Here is a 13,756-nt window from a genome sequence, read left to right as displayed (position 1 = left end):
TCAGGCTTCCTCTATTCCGCCCAATACCTTCTACTCTGCGACAGAGTAGCATACTCTCCCTACATCACCAATGAGAGGGGATGACTTGAGAAGGGTCTGAGACTTGTTTAGGAGGGTGGCAGACATGCTTGCCATAAAACTTGCCAACATAATGCAGAACAAACGTGAACTCACGAGCATCCGCAGTTTACTTTAACACAACAGACTTGCATTACTCCGGCATCGGTGCCTCCAGTGTCAATACAGCTAGATAAGAAATGCTAAGTCTCCTATTCTGAGGTCAAATTCCTCTTCTCTCACCCTTCCCCGAACTCACTAGAAGTTGAAGCAGCCAACAAGAGGGATAAACAACAACAACCGTACCCTAGAACACCGAGTCATGTTAGAGACAAAAAGGCTGGACACTATGAGGAAGAAAGCCTATTCCTCAGCCTCCCTCCAACCGAGAATTGTTAATTATGTGGGTCTCCAATAAAATACTTGTACAACATGGTTGAATTATTTAAATCCTTTATTTAATATATACCAGAGGATGTGAGGGAGCAGTTTGAATCAAATATCAAAAAGGCTCATTGATTTCTCGAACAGCTCTACAGGCACCATTAGATGCAGCGGACACAGCACACAAGTCGATTGCATCTGCGGTAGGGCTCAGATGGATGTCATTGCTGCAGCTGTCGGGGTTCCCCAGGGAGGTTCAATTGAACATCAAGGATCTCCCATTTGAGAGTGAGAAGCTCTTCGCAGAGGCAGCAAACTCAGCTCTCCACACATCGAAGGACTCCAGGTCAACGCTCTGCACACTAGGAATACAGCTGCCCGGAGCCAAGAGTAAACAATATAACTGAAGGTTCAGAACATCAGGGTATACACAATACAAAAACCCCATGAGAACAAAAGGTGTACAAGACAAACTTGACAAAGACAGTCAAATGAGCAATCATCGACCCAGGTGTCCACCTCACATCAGCAAATTTGAGGATTTGGTCAAAGGTACAAAGCCCAGATTCTCTAGGGCAGGTACAACCAAGCAAACAACTATTTGGAAACAGACTTGCTGCTTTCTACCCAGCATGGAAAACAATCACCTCGGACCAATGGGTCCTAGAAATAATATGAACTGGATACTGCCTACCATTCATAGCAGTTCCACCAACCCACCCCCCTTCCCTGTCCCTTTTCAGGGACCCCTCTCATGAGTTGGTCCTTTTGGAAGAAGCACCTCCTAGAACTAGGTGCTATAGAGGAGGTACCCAGCTGCTACATAGGAAGGGTATTTTATTCCAAATACTTTAACTGTTAAGAAATTGGGAGGTGGAGGCCCATCTTGACCTATGTGGACTCAACTGGTTCGTCAAGTATCAATGGGTCAAGATGATCATGCTGGCAAAGATCATACCTGCCTTGGAGAAAGGAGCATGGCTAGCTGCCCTTGACATCAAGGACACACATTTTCATGTATCTATTCACCTGGCTCACAGATGATTCCTTAGGTTCACCATCAAAGACTTCACTATCAGTACAGGGTGCTCCCCTTTGGGCTGTCCATGGCATCCAGAGGCTTTTCCAAAGTTCTGTCCGTGGTAGCTGTAAACCTGCGATAACAAATGACCATATTTCCATATCTCGATGATTGTTTGATCATGGCACCCACCTATGGTGACATGGAACAATCACTGGAATCAACGAGAGCGTTATTCGACATGCTCAGGCTCCTACTGAATTTGGGAAAGTGCATCCTCACTCCTACCCAGATGCTGAAGTTTATAGGGGCAAAGTTGGACTGCACTTGGGGCATAGCCTCACTGCCGACCCACAAATGGTTGAGAATGAGCGACTGGATTGTATCCGTACAAAGTTGTGCACACGCCATGGCAAATACATGCCTGCAAATACTAGGACACATGGCAGCGTCCATGTTTGTGGTCCCAAACGCCTGTCTACATATGGGGCCATTCCAGGCATGGCTACACTCCATGTACTTCTCCAGGCATAATCCACTCTACAAGACAGTCCATGTGCCCAGCCGGGTCAAAGCCACCCTAAGTTCGTGGACAGACATAAACAATGGCTGCACAGGACTTCCATTTCAGATGCCAACGCCATCCTTTACTATCACGACAGACATGTCCCTGCTGGGTTGGGGAGCATGATATTACAGGGACAACGGACACAGTCCTGGCTTCACATCAGTTTGTTTGAACTCAGAGCAGTGAGGAGAGCATGCTCCCAATCCCTTCCGCACGTAGGAAAGAAAACCGTGAGGCTGTTGTTGGACAATGTCGCAAGCATTGTCAGGCAAGGGAGGGGGGCGCGAGGTCTCACAGCCCATGTGCAGAAGCAGTGAAACTATGGTGATGGTGTATTGTACACAACATCACACCTGTTGCAATGCATTTGACAGGCAAGTACAATGTACTAGCGGATTCCCTCACAGACAACTGCCACGGAACCACAAATGGGAGATCAATAAATCCATCATAAACAACCTTTTCAGGTGGTGGGGATACCCAGTTGTAGACTTGTTTGCAATGCACATCAATTCCAAGTGCCCCTGGTATTGTTCCAGGGCAGGCATTGGACTACGATCTCTTGGAGATGCATTTGCAATATGCTGGGACTTCCCATTGGTGCATGCATTTTCACCTATATCTCTCATACATCAAACGGTAATGAAGGTCAAACAAGAGGCAGCAAGAGTCATACTCCTATCCCCCAGTTGGCCAAGACAAATTTGGTACCCTGCCATACTCCAACTAGCACATCAGCTGTACACATTTCCCCCGGTGCGAGCTCTCTTGACTCAGGACACGGGGTGTATACCACAACCCAGGCTACTTACACTAAACTTGCGAGCGTAGATGCTTGTTGGCTCTCACACAAAGAGTTAACCCTGCCTCGAAGGTCAGAGACATCCTTATTAATTCTAGGAAACCCATTACAAGATTAACTTAATTGGAGAAGTGGGCCAGATTTGCAGCCTGGAATTTGGCTTGAGCACGGGATCCACAAGGCGGGGATAACAGATGTACTAAAATAGATCCTTCACCTGCATGATACAAGACTATCAGTTAGTTCCATCATAGTACACTTAGCAGCTATGTCAGTGATTCACCCACCCATACAAGGGTATTCTGTTTTTTCCTACTAGTGCGTTAAGAGATTTCACAAAGGGATACGAAACCTGTATCCACTGTGTAGAGATCCAGTGCCTTCATGGGACTTGAACCTTGTGTTGAGTTCAATCATGAGATGGTCTTTTGAGCCACATGCAACCTGTTCGCTACTACACCTGTCGATGAAGGTAGCCTCGTTGTGATAACATCAGCCAGGAGAGTGGGAGACATAGCAGCACTCATGGCGGACCCATAGTATGCTGTATTTCACAGTACAGGAAGGTTGTCCTCAGAACCCACCCAAAATTCCTCCCCAAGATACCTATCTCATTCCATTGTAATGAACTCATATATCAGCCTGCGTTCTTCCCGAAACCACACGAGGACAGCAAACAGGCAGCGCCGCACACACATTAGGCTTTTCCTTAGAACACACTTAGGCTATTTGTGTCTTCCACAGACAGGTCTATAGGTCAACCTGTTTCCAAACAACAAATATCCAAATGGATTTCTACATGTATATACCTGGCTTACTCCTAGAAAGACAGACAGCCACCAGCAGTTATGCGGGTGAACTCCATAAGAGCAGTATTTACCACAACTGCTTTTCTCAAGGGTCTTCCCATGGACATCATTTGCAGAGCAGTAACATGGGCTTTGGTTAATACTTTTGCACAACGTTACACTATTCAGTCCTTTCAGGACTCAGACACTAAATTTAGATGTACCATACTGTCCAACATCCAATACTGCATCACAGAGCGCCCACTGCCAAACAGGAATACTGCTGTGTAATCACCTAAGTGGGGCACCCACGGGTACCCTCAAAGAAGAAGGGAAGGTTATTCACCTCGTGCACTAACTGGAGATGTGTCCCCGTGGGTGCTCCACACATACTCTCCTCCCCTCCACTCCAGGCTAACACAGTCTAGCATAGAGAAGGAATGGAGGGAATGTGTTGCCTAAGAAGGAGTTTAGTAAAATTTGGATGGGTAAAGCTCGCCAATATCACACCATTCCGCTATCAGGAATGGTAATATCCAAAAACCTATAGGAGAACACTTCAGTCTCCTTGGACTCACAGCAGCAGATTTAAAGGTAGCCATCCCGCAACAAAAAAACGTAAAGAACAGACTCCAAAGAGAAACTGCTGAGCTACAGTTAATCTGGAAATTTGACACCATCTCAGGATTAAACAGACTGTGAGTGGCTAGCCAAATACAAAAGCAGTTTCTCCTCTCTTGGTGTTCACACCTCCAGATCAGCTGCTAGAAGTGGGCCTCATCCTCCCTGACTGAATTGACCTCGTTATCTCCAGCCTTACTATTCATTGGAACTCTTTTCTTATGCTTGTATATTTATACCTGCCTCTGGAATTTCCATTACATGCCTCTGACGAAGTGGGTCTTTGCCCACGAAAGCATATGTTCTAATAAATCTGTTACTTTATAAGGTGCCACAGGACTCCTTGTCGCTCTCTGTTGTTAGTGATCTAGTGTTTAATTTTATCTCAATCTGGCATGGTTACTCAGATTTGTCACCAGAAATAATGGCCCACATGTGGCATCTTTCCTTCCATCTTTTGCAGTGAAGACTGATGTAAAGATTTCATTTAGCTTCTATACAAGGGCCTTAACTTTCTTAAGTGCTCCTTTAACAATTTGATTGTCAATGACCCCACTGATTGTTTGGTAGACTTCCTGCTTCTGATGTAGTTAAAAGTAACAGCAACATTATTTTTGAGACTTTGGCTAGTTGCCCTTAAACATTCTTTTTTGGGGGGAATTTCCAAATTATACTTTTATTCTTGATTTGACAGAACTTGTTCCTTTCTAGTTAGTAGGATGGGACTTCTACATTTTAAAGGATGAGTTTGCCTGAAGTGTTTGGTAAATCTGTTCAGGTTTACAAAGGTTGGTGTTTACCTACTTTACATTGATGAAGAGGTGAACTAGTTAATATACAGTGTATTTCTGAGGTACAAGGATGGAAGCTAGCAGAATTTGATTGGTGCTTTTCTCTGTGATTCCTGAGTTGCTCTGGGAGCAGTCATGCAATCTAGATGGGTATGGTAGGGATGTTAAATTTCGTTTAATCAGCTATTGGAGTAATCTATAGCTCGATTAGTCGATGGGGGAGTGCTTGCTATCCCGCTGCGTTTCTCCCTTTGAAATGTACAAGAGCTTTCTGTCTTTGAAGTGTACAAGAGACATGGCAGCTCCTGTGCATTTAAGAGGGGTAGAGGCAGCGGGAACCCGCGCCAGCGGGGAGCAAAGCGTTCCCCTCTGTGCCTCTTTCTTTGAAATGTACAAGAGCGGCAGGTGGCTCTTGTACATTCCAAAGGGAGAGAAGCAGCAGTGGGACTGGCATGAGCGGGACTGTCCCTACTCACGCTGTTGCCCTGCTGCCCCCTGCCTTCCCTGCCTCCCCCCCCCCCCCCCGTGGAGATGGTGCTGGGGTGGGTTACTAACTTTTAAGCTGGCTTCTCCAGCACTACCTCCTCCTCCCCCCCCCCCCCGTTGCCTCTCTCTGATAGAAGCAGCAAGGATAGGGGGAAGTGACTAGTCAGTTGGCTCTGGGAGGGTGCTCAAGAATAACTCAGTGGTTTGTGCATTGGCCTGCTAAACCCAGGGTTGTGAGTTCAATCCTCATGGGGGGCCATTTAGGGACTTGGGGCAAAAATTTGTCAGGGATGGAACTTGGTCCTGTTGTGAAGGCAGGGGACTGGACTCGATGACCTTTCAAGGTCCCTTCCAGTTCTAGGAGACAGGCAATCTCCATTATATACAAGTTCCTACTTTGACTATCCAATAAGCATTTGTCACTTATATCCCTAGGGTGTGGAGCTCCACATGTGGTTGTGCTAAGTGACAGCAGCTGGAGGGTTTAGCTGCTGGTCATTTTCAAAGCACTGAGAGGAGCCCAGACTCTAGTGTTAAGAGGAGACAGAGTCCAACAATCCCAGGTAACACCCCAGGGATCCTGTCACAGCCACCCTGAAAGTTCTCTTGGCAGCAGTATCTGCTTGCTACAAGTTTGTTCTTAAACTTCTCTGACCCCACTGGCTGAGGTTTCCTTCAAGTGGTAGCAAATACTTTCCACTGCTGTTAGAGAACTTACCTGCCTTTTGGGACCCTAATCTTTTCCTAACAAAATTAATGGGTTCATCCCATAAACTTATTGGCTAGGCATCCCTAGAGCTTCCATTAAAATGGTCATCCTGATAAATATCTATGCTGGATAGCAGGGTGATTAAGCCTAGTGCTTTACATTAGTTCAAAGATAAGTTCACAGTGAAACCTCAGGTACATCTTAGTGCCCAAAATGGACAAATTTTTACCTGTCTCAGTAAATTTCCTTTATTTTTTTCCCAGACCCCCTGTACAGATATACACACAGAGTTCATATATACAGCACTGTTTATTTCTACCTAAAAAGACTACAGCCATTAGAAAAACACTTTCTATTACATTATGGGGAGAAATGTAAAGGGCAATCTACCATCTCTCACTCCATGGGGAGCTGTGTAGAGCTTTGTTATACCTTAGACCAGTGGTCTCCAATCATTTTATTCACAAAATCACTTTTGGAATTTCAGTGCAACCTAATATCTACCCTGCCACTTCCCCGAGGCCCCGTCCTGCTCACTCCATGTCATCCCTCCCTCCGTTGCTCACTCTCCCCTACCCTCAATCACTTTTTCTGGGCTGAGTCATGGGGTCCTGGCTCTGAGAGGAAACAAGGATTGGTGCAGGGAGCTGAGGTGCAGGAGGGGATTCAGGCTGTAGGAGAGATGTGGGTTGCTGCGTCTGAGAGAAGGGTCAAGGCATGGGTGCAGGGTGTTGACTTGGGGAGCAGGACTCAGGGCTAGGACTTAGGGTGCAGGAGGGAGTGGAGGATGCTGGCTTTTGGAGGGGATATCAAGCTGGGCTAGAAACCTGGGGTGCAGGAGTGGTTGCGGGGTGCTGGCTCTAGGAAGGGAGCAGGGACACAAGGGGGATTGCTGGTTCTGGGAGGGTGCTCACATATGCAGGAGGGGATTCTGACCCTGGCCCCAGGATAGCAGTGCAGTGAGGCTCCGACTGTGGCCCCAGCCCTGCACAGATACAAATGTCTATGGATGGACATTGGTATCCACTGATATGAAGGGCTGTACTCCAAAAAGACTCTGTGGCCAACTGAGAAGAATGCAATGTCCCTGCTTCCAGGAGCCAGTGCCCTGAGCTAGCAGCCCCTCCCAGCCATTCAACTGTGCCACCCCCAGCCTTGTCACCACCGGGGCTGTATGACCCCAGAGAGGAGACATGTCTGGCGGCAAGACTGGGGATGGTACTGCTACATGGCTGGGGAGGAACTGCCAGAGCAGGGTACTGGCTCCTGGGAGCAGCAGCATCATGGTGTTCTACTTTGGACACAGAGTCATCTGGGAGCGGAGCCCTGCAGATCAGTGGACGCTGATGTCTATCAGTGGATAGGCAAACAAGCAAACCAGACTGAAATGAAACTTTTATGTTTTTGTTCCATTTCCTTATTACTTATTTCAGTTTCACTATTAGAAGAGGTATACTACATCATTGATGAATGACTAGCTATACAATCTCTATAAAATATGAAGTGTTAAATGCTCAAAGTTAATTTTGATTCTGAATGACCTTTTAGAAGTTTATTATGTGAGACTTTCTGTCCATGAAGATAAGTAGTAGAGCAGTAAACCATAAATCCCAGTAGCACTAGTGCATCTATATCTCATTTTATTAAGAAGCCACTAAGCCTACCAGTGAATTCAAAGAAGAGTTATTTAAAACATCTGTGTTGAAGAAAAGATCTAGGACAGCAAATACATTAAAATAACTTTTAAATGCATACATTTGTTAGATATTAAGTTACTAAAATGATACACAATTAGTACTCCTTGAAACAAATTTAAAAATAAACATAACCATGACATGTGCTTGACATGGATTAGAACCTCAGTGTATTACCAATTGAAAGAAGCAATGCAGTGCTAATTAGTGGTTTCCTGCCTTTGACCATGATTTCCAAAAGCACCATAAATAGGTTAAATATAACCACGTAGAATAAACTGGTTGTACTGCATTGAAGATGGACGTTGTCCTTTTCCCCACCTTCTTTATGTCCTTGTTTCTAAAATCAAAGTATTAGAAAATCAGTGGTAGTGTTAGCTTTCTCTTGGAATATTGTCTTGTATAAGTATGCTATAAGCTTATTTTTATTTTTCAGTTAAAAATATTTAACTAGTGCAGTTAATGAAAAAGCACAGTTATATACATGTTCTCTGTTTTTGTTCATTTCACATTTATAATTTAAGCAGTGACAAAGTAGTATTGGATTTTACTACAGTCAGGGATTGAAACTTGGTTATTTAGTGATCCTGCCTTTCACCACGCAGTGCATTTTTTCATGCAGTCAAAGGATCTTCCTAGTCCACTGCTTATAGCATCCTACTGTACCTGCTAATCGACTCACTTCCTGGTTATCGGCTAACAAAAGGACAAGAGCTTTGATCCCTGCAGACCTTGGAAGGGATAATAGTACAAAAGAAAATCAGGTTTGATTGCATTTTTGGTTGCAGTAATGAGTATGCTTTCAGATGAGTAATAGATATAGGAGATAAATATACTGATAGATGGATACAACTTGGAGGAAAAAAAATGAGCCTCAGTTACAGAGATAGTATCCACAATTTGCAAATGATGCTGCTGTAATTCTAGCTGCAGTTTTTACTGATCATTCACCGCTGAGCAGTTGGTAGGCAAGTGAGACTGCCTGGCAACCACCTGCAGAGCTGCAGAGATGAATTACATTTTTGGAAACAACACACTCCTGTATTCTCGTGCCAATCGAGGCAGCAACACTATTTCCAACCATAGCTCTGTAGGCCCAAAGCCGAAACAGTGGGCAAAAAAGGGCTCGGCAGACGAACTACGAAATGAGCCTGAGCCTTCTCGCTGGCAGCAGATATTGGCATTTTTCAGTGGTGGACACAGCTTCATTGACTGCATTTCTGTAGCTGCGAGCTCCCATCAGGTAATGTAGCACTTGTTGAAATTATTTAGTATCTGCATTTTATGATTACTGATAATTCAGGAATAGTAGGCTGTAATATATGCACACCCCACAGAATCTGCAAGTTATGTTTGTATATCTTTATTTCATTTCTATATCTTTTAAATGAAGCTTGACATAGTATGTTTTAGGATTAATGCATGAAAATGGAATTAAAATCATTTAATTTGATAAAAAATGTGCTCTCATTTTTAAATAGTCTCACTTGAAATGGAAACCATAAAAATAATAAAATTATATATGAATTAGGGACATTAAACACTAGAATACTAGCTAGAATTTTAAATTCAATGACAATTAAAAAATAATTTAGCTAAATGTCATTGCAAGATGACTGTTAAAATGAACAGAACGGATATTGTTAGTTAAACGTAATCCTGCAACCCTGGGAAACAGAGTTTGCTGGATTAAAGATTTTGCTGGGCTATGGAGAGAATGAGGGGCATAGGGGTAGGATGCTTGTCTGGTGCTCTGCATCTCCTGCCATTCCCAGGTGCTGCCCCGCCTCCCCATGGATCCCATAACCTCTAGCAGAGCATGTCTTTGTGCTGGTTTTCCCCCAGCTGATGGGGAGTGGAAGCAGAAGCTTGCAGAGCCACTTTGACCTCTGCCAGCCAGGGTCTTTACCACAGGTATTCCTGAACTAGGGACACCTGGAGTATGGAGGTTCTAGTATATTTGTTATATATCAGAACTACTGGGTTATAATTGCATGTTTAATCATGCACAAGCAATCTACCAATGAGATTAAAATTATATTATTTGTGTGGAATATACATTAATGTTATCATGTCTAGGTTGTACATATAAGAGCATACCCTTTGTTACAAAGATAAACGTCTATGCAACTATTTTAAACTATACCCAGTGCCAGGTTTATGTAGGAGAGAGATTCCACATTGAAACAGGTAAAGAGGATGTAGGATGATACATTTGGATTGTGAGGGTTTTTTGGAAAGGTCAGAAGGGAAGGAACTCTAACAGAAAAGTATGAGACTTGCCCATTTTTTGGGAAAAGGAGTAATATTATAATGTGTATATGCCTGTGGATAATTGGTAATGCAACGTTGGGCATGTAGGAAATATGGAGATTTTAGAAGTTCTATATTATAATTGTGTAGCATCATTTTGTTTATTGATGAGCTAGATTCATCTTTTACTTCAACTCATTTCTAGCTATCTAAAAACCTAACTTCTTAAGGTTGTCATTTAACATGGGATACTATGAAATCATGTAGATATATAATTATTTACATATATTTCCAAGTATGTGCTTTTGGCATATTTACCTCTGTAGCAAATCCGTAAGGTGTAAATGTTATCCTAGCTGTTAACTAATATTTTTACTTGGACTTATTTAGAACTAATCATAGAATACTAGGACTGGAAGGGACCTCGAGAGGTCATCGAGTCCAGTCCCCTGCCCCCATGGCAGGACCAAATACTGCCTAGACCATCCCATGTAGACATTTATCTAACCTACTGTTAAATATCTCCAGAGCTGGGGATTCCACAACCTCCCTGGGCAATTTATTCCAGAGTTTGACTACCCTGACAGTTAGGAACTTTTTCCTAATGTCCAGCCTAATTCTCCCTTGCTGCAGTTTAAGCCCATTGCTTCTTGTTTTATCCTCAGAGGCCAAGATGAACACGTTTTCTCCCTCCTCCTTATGACACCCTTTTAGATACCCGAAAACAGCTATCATGTCCCCCCTCAGTCTTCTCTTTTCTAAACTAAACAAACCCAATACTTTCAGCCTTCCTTCATAGGTCATGTTCTCTAGACCTTTCATCATTCTTGTTGCTCTTCTCTGGACCCTCTCCAATTTTTCCACATCTTTTTTGAAATGCGGTGCCCAGAACTGAACACAGTACTCCCAACTGAGGCCTAACCAGCGCAGAGTAGAGCGGAAGAATGACTTCTCCTGTCTTGCTCACAACACACCTGTTAATGCATCCCAGAATCATGTTTACTTTTTTTGCAACAGCATCACACTGCTGACTCATATTCAGCTTGTGGTCCACTATAACCCCTAGATCCCTTTCTGCTGTACTCCTTCCTAGACAGTCACTTCCCATTCTGTATGTGTGAAACTGGGGGGCCGGCGGAAGCAGGGCTGCCGGGGGGCGTGAGGTCGGGAGTAGGGAGCTGCCTGGGGAAGATGGCGGGGGAGGAGGGGGAGAAGCGGCTGCCAGAAGCAGGGCTGGACGCGGGCAGCGGGGCTGGCCAAGGGAGATTGGGAGGAGAAGGGGGGGAGAACTGGCTGCCCGGGAGGGGGTTGGGGGAAGTGGGGCTGGCCGGAGGCACAGCAGGGGGAATGAATCGGCCGGCGGGGAGCAGGATTGACCCGTCCATATGCAGATATCGAGGTGCCCCCCCCCTGCAAAGCACGAGTGTGTCTGGCCCAGGGATTCTATTGTGTCCCCTCCTCCCCCCCGAGTAGTTGCATACTGTCTGACTGGTAGACACACTCATGCAGTCTGAGCACATTTACCAGCCAGGCAGTTCGAAACTACAAACTGATACATCTAGTAATAATAAAAATTACCTAATGAGAAAATACCAGACATATTATATGTCTGGTATTTTCTCAGTTTGTTTTTTGTGTGTTGATATTTTTGGACTGCAAAAAACAGTACGGGAAAAAAAAGGGTTCCAACTTAAGTAAAAAGTTTGGGAAACCCTGGTCTAACCAGCTTTCTATCTCTTACACTCCATTTATCAAATCCATAGTCCTTAACTTGCTGGCAAGAATATTGTGGGTGACCATATCAAAAGCTTTGCTAAAGCTGTCACTGGGGGTTTTGGTAGGACCAGAAACAACTTATTTGAATATTCATCATTTGATTAATGAATATGCAAATATACAAATTAACATTACTGATCCTCTAAAAGTTTGAGACTGGATTTACTGGTCCCCATGTCAAAAAGTTTGGGACCCCCTGCATAGAGGTGTGCATGTGTCAGCACCTATGATACCTCTAGTAATTCAGGCACCCTGGCACCGTCTGCCTTGGGCTCAGGTACCAATCCTAAAGGGTCCAGGCTGCAAGCGAAGTTGGTGCTTTCAAAGACTCTGTCACCAGTGACCACATCAGTGTAGGCAAAAGCAAGAATCTGAAGCATGGGCCTTGTGCCTGAAGCAAAGTAAGCAATAGTTATACCATGATTAACAGACGTGCTTTGTCAAAAACAGATGTTTGCCTGCAAGTCAGTGTGTCTCGGCACTAAAACTTCTAGCACTGCTAAAAGCATATGAAATATGTAAATACATTCCACCAGGACAGTACAAGGACACCCCAACTTAGTACGTAATAAAATAGTTTAAAACAGGAGTAAGAGCATAACAATGGGTGGTGAATAGGAATGTTTTGAAGGAAAGGGAGGTACCAAACATTTCATTAATGCATAAGACGATATGTAAAATGTGTATCATAGATGGTTTGTCTCTGTATGAAAGTTGGGGTACCTCTGTTTAACTCTTGGTCTGGCCTAGGTATGCTGACTATCCATCCTGGATTTTCTGGGACAGCCCCAATTTTTAATGTCCTCTTGGGCTGCGAGTGGGGGTACAGGGAACCGGCATGCAGCTCAGCAGTGCTACGGGGCGGGGGCACGGCGCAGGGAAATGGCACGGCTCAGCTGGGTTGGGAGGGACTCACGGAACCAACTAGGTGGGCGTGGGCTCAGAGAACCAACACGCTGCTCAGCTGGGGTGGGGGGTGGGGGCGCAGGGAACTGATGTGCCACGCCTACAGGGAGCATTACAGCACACAACCTAGCCCTTATAAGCAGGGCAGGTTTTACACAATATTCACAACTTCATCTGTGTACCAGTCTCGGGTCCCAGAGGAGCATGACATACAAGTCCTAGAGGAATCATCTCCAGATGCCTCACTTCCAACCAATTCCTTATCTTCACCAGATGAGGTTGTAATGCCTCCAGCACCTTCTGCAGTGAATGATTTTGTGCATTTTCACAAGCTCTTCAAGTATATAGCTGCAGAACATAGTCACTACAGAGGAATTTTGGGAGCCTCAACATGACCTCATGATTATCCTCCAGGCAGCACCATGAACCAAAATAGTTCTTCTAATCAACCCAGCTATTTTGAACCCTGACAATATGATCAGGCAAATGCCCTTCTCTATACCACCAACTTGCAAGAGGGCAGACCAGAAGTACTATGTACCCACTAAGCGTTCAGAATTCCTGTTTACCCACGCCACATGGAACTTCTAGGTGGTAAAAGCCGCACGTCAACCTGCAAAGCAGCAATACTTGCACACTACACCATCTAATAATGACAGCAAGAGGCTTGACTTCGTTGGCTACAAAGCATACGCATCCTCTATGCTTCAGTTCAGTATTTCAAATTACTTGGCTCTACTTGCTAGATATGCTTTTAAGAACTATTCCAGATTAATGGACCATGTGGATGATATCCCAGAGGCAAACAAGCCACCATTTAGGGCCATTGTTGCAGAGGGACGGATTATTTCCTAGTGCCCTCCAAGCTGTGCTAGATGCAGTGGATGCAGCTATCAAAAC

General features: G+C 44.6%; 1 protein-coding gene across 11 annotated transcripts in view; it reads left to right on the top strand.

Moving 5' to 3' along the window:
• Positions 1-13,756, top strand: part of DLG1 (discs large MAGUK scaffold protein 1) — a 360,352-nt gene that overhangs the window by 106,410 nt on the left and 240,186 nt on the right. Inside the window, exon 1 of one of the 11 annotated variants that reach the window (XM_075938336.2) lies at positions 8,390-9,164. The exons of the other annotated variants lie outside the window; for them this stretch is intronic. Within the exon in view, the coding sequence (XP_075794451.1) occupies positions 8,931-9,164 (234 nt within the window). The 5' untranslated portion in view covers positions 8,390-8,930. Of the gene's footprint in view, positions 1-8,389; positions 9,165-13,756 lie in introns of those variants that run through there. 11 annotated transcript variants of the gene reach the window in all.

This window comes from Pelodiscus sinensis, chromosome 10 (assembly GCF_052426305.1).
Source record: "Pelodiscus sinensis isolate ZL-2025 chromosome 10, ASM5242630v1, whole genome shotgun sequence".
Taxonomy (NCBI): domain Eukaryota; kingdom Metazoa; phylum Chordata; order Testudines; family Trionychidae; genus Pelodiscus; species Pelodiscus sinensis.
The sequence above is the reverse complement of the archived record's forward strand: the minus strand, read 5'-3'. Positions and strand labels throughout refer to the sequence as shown.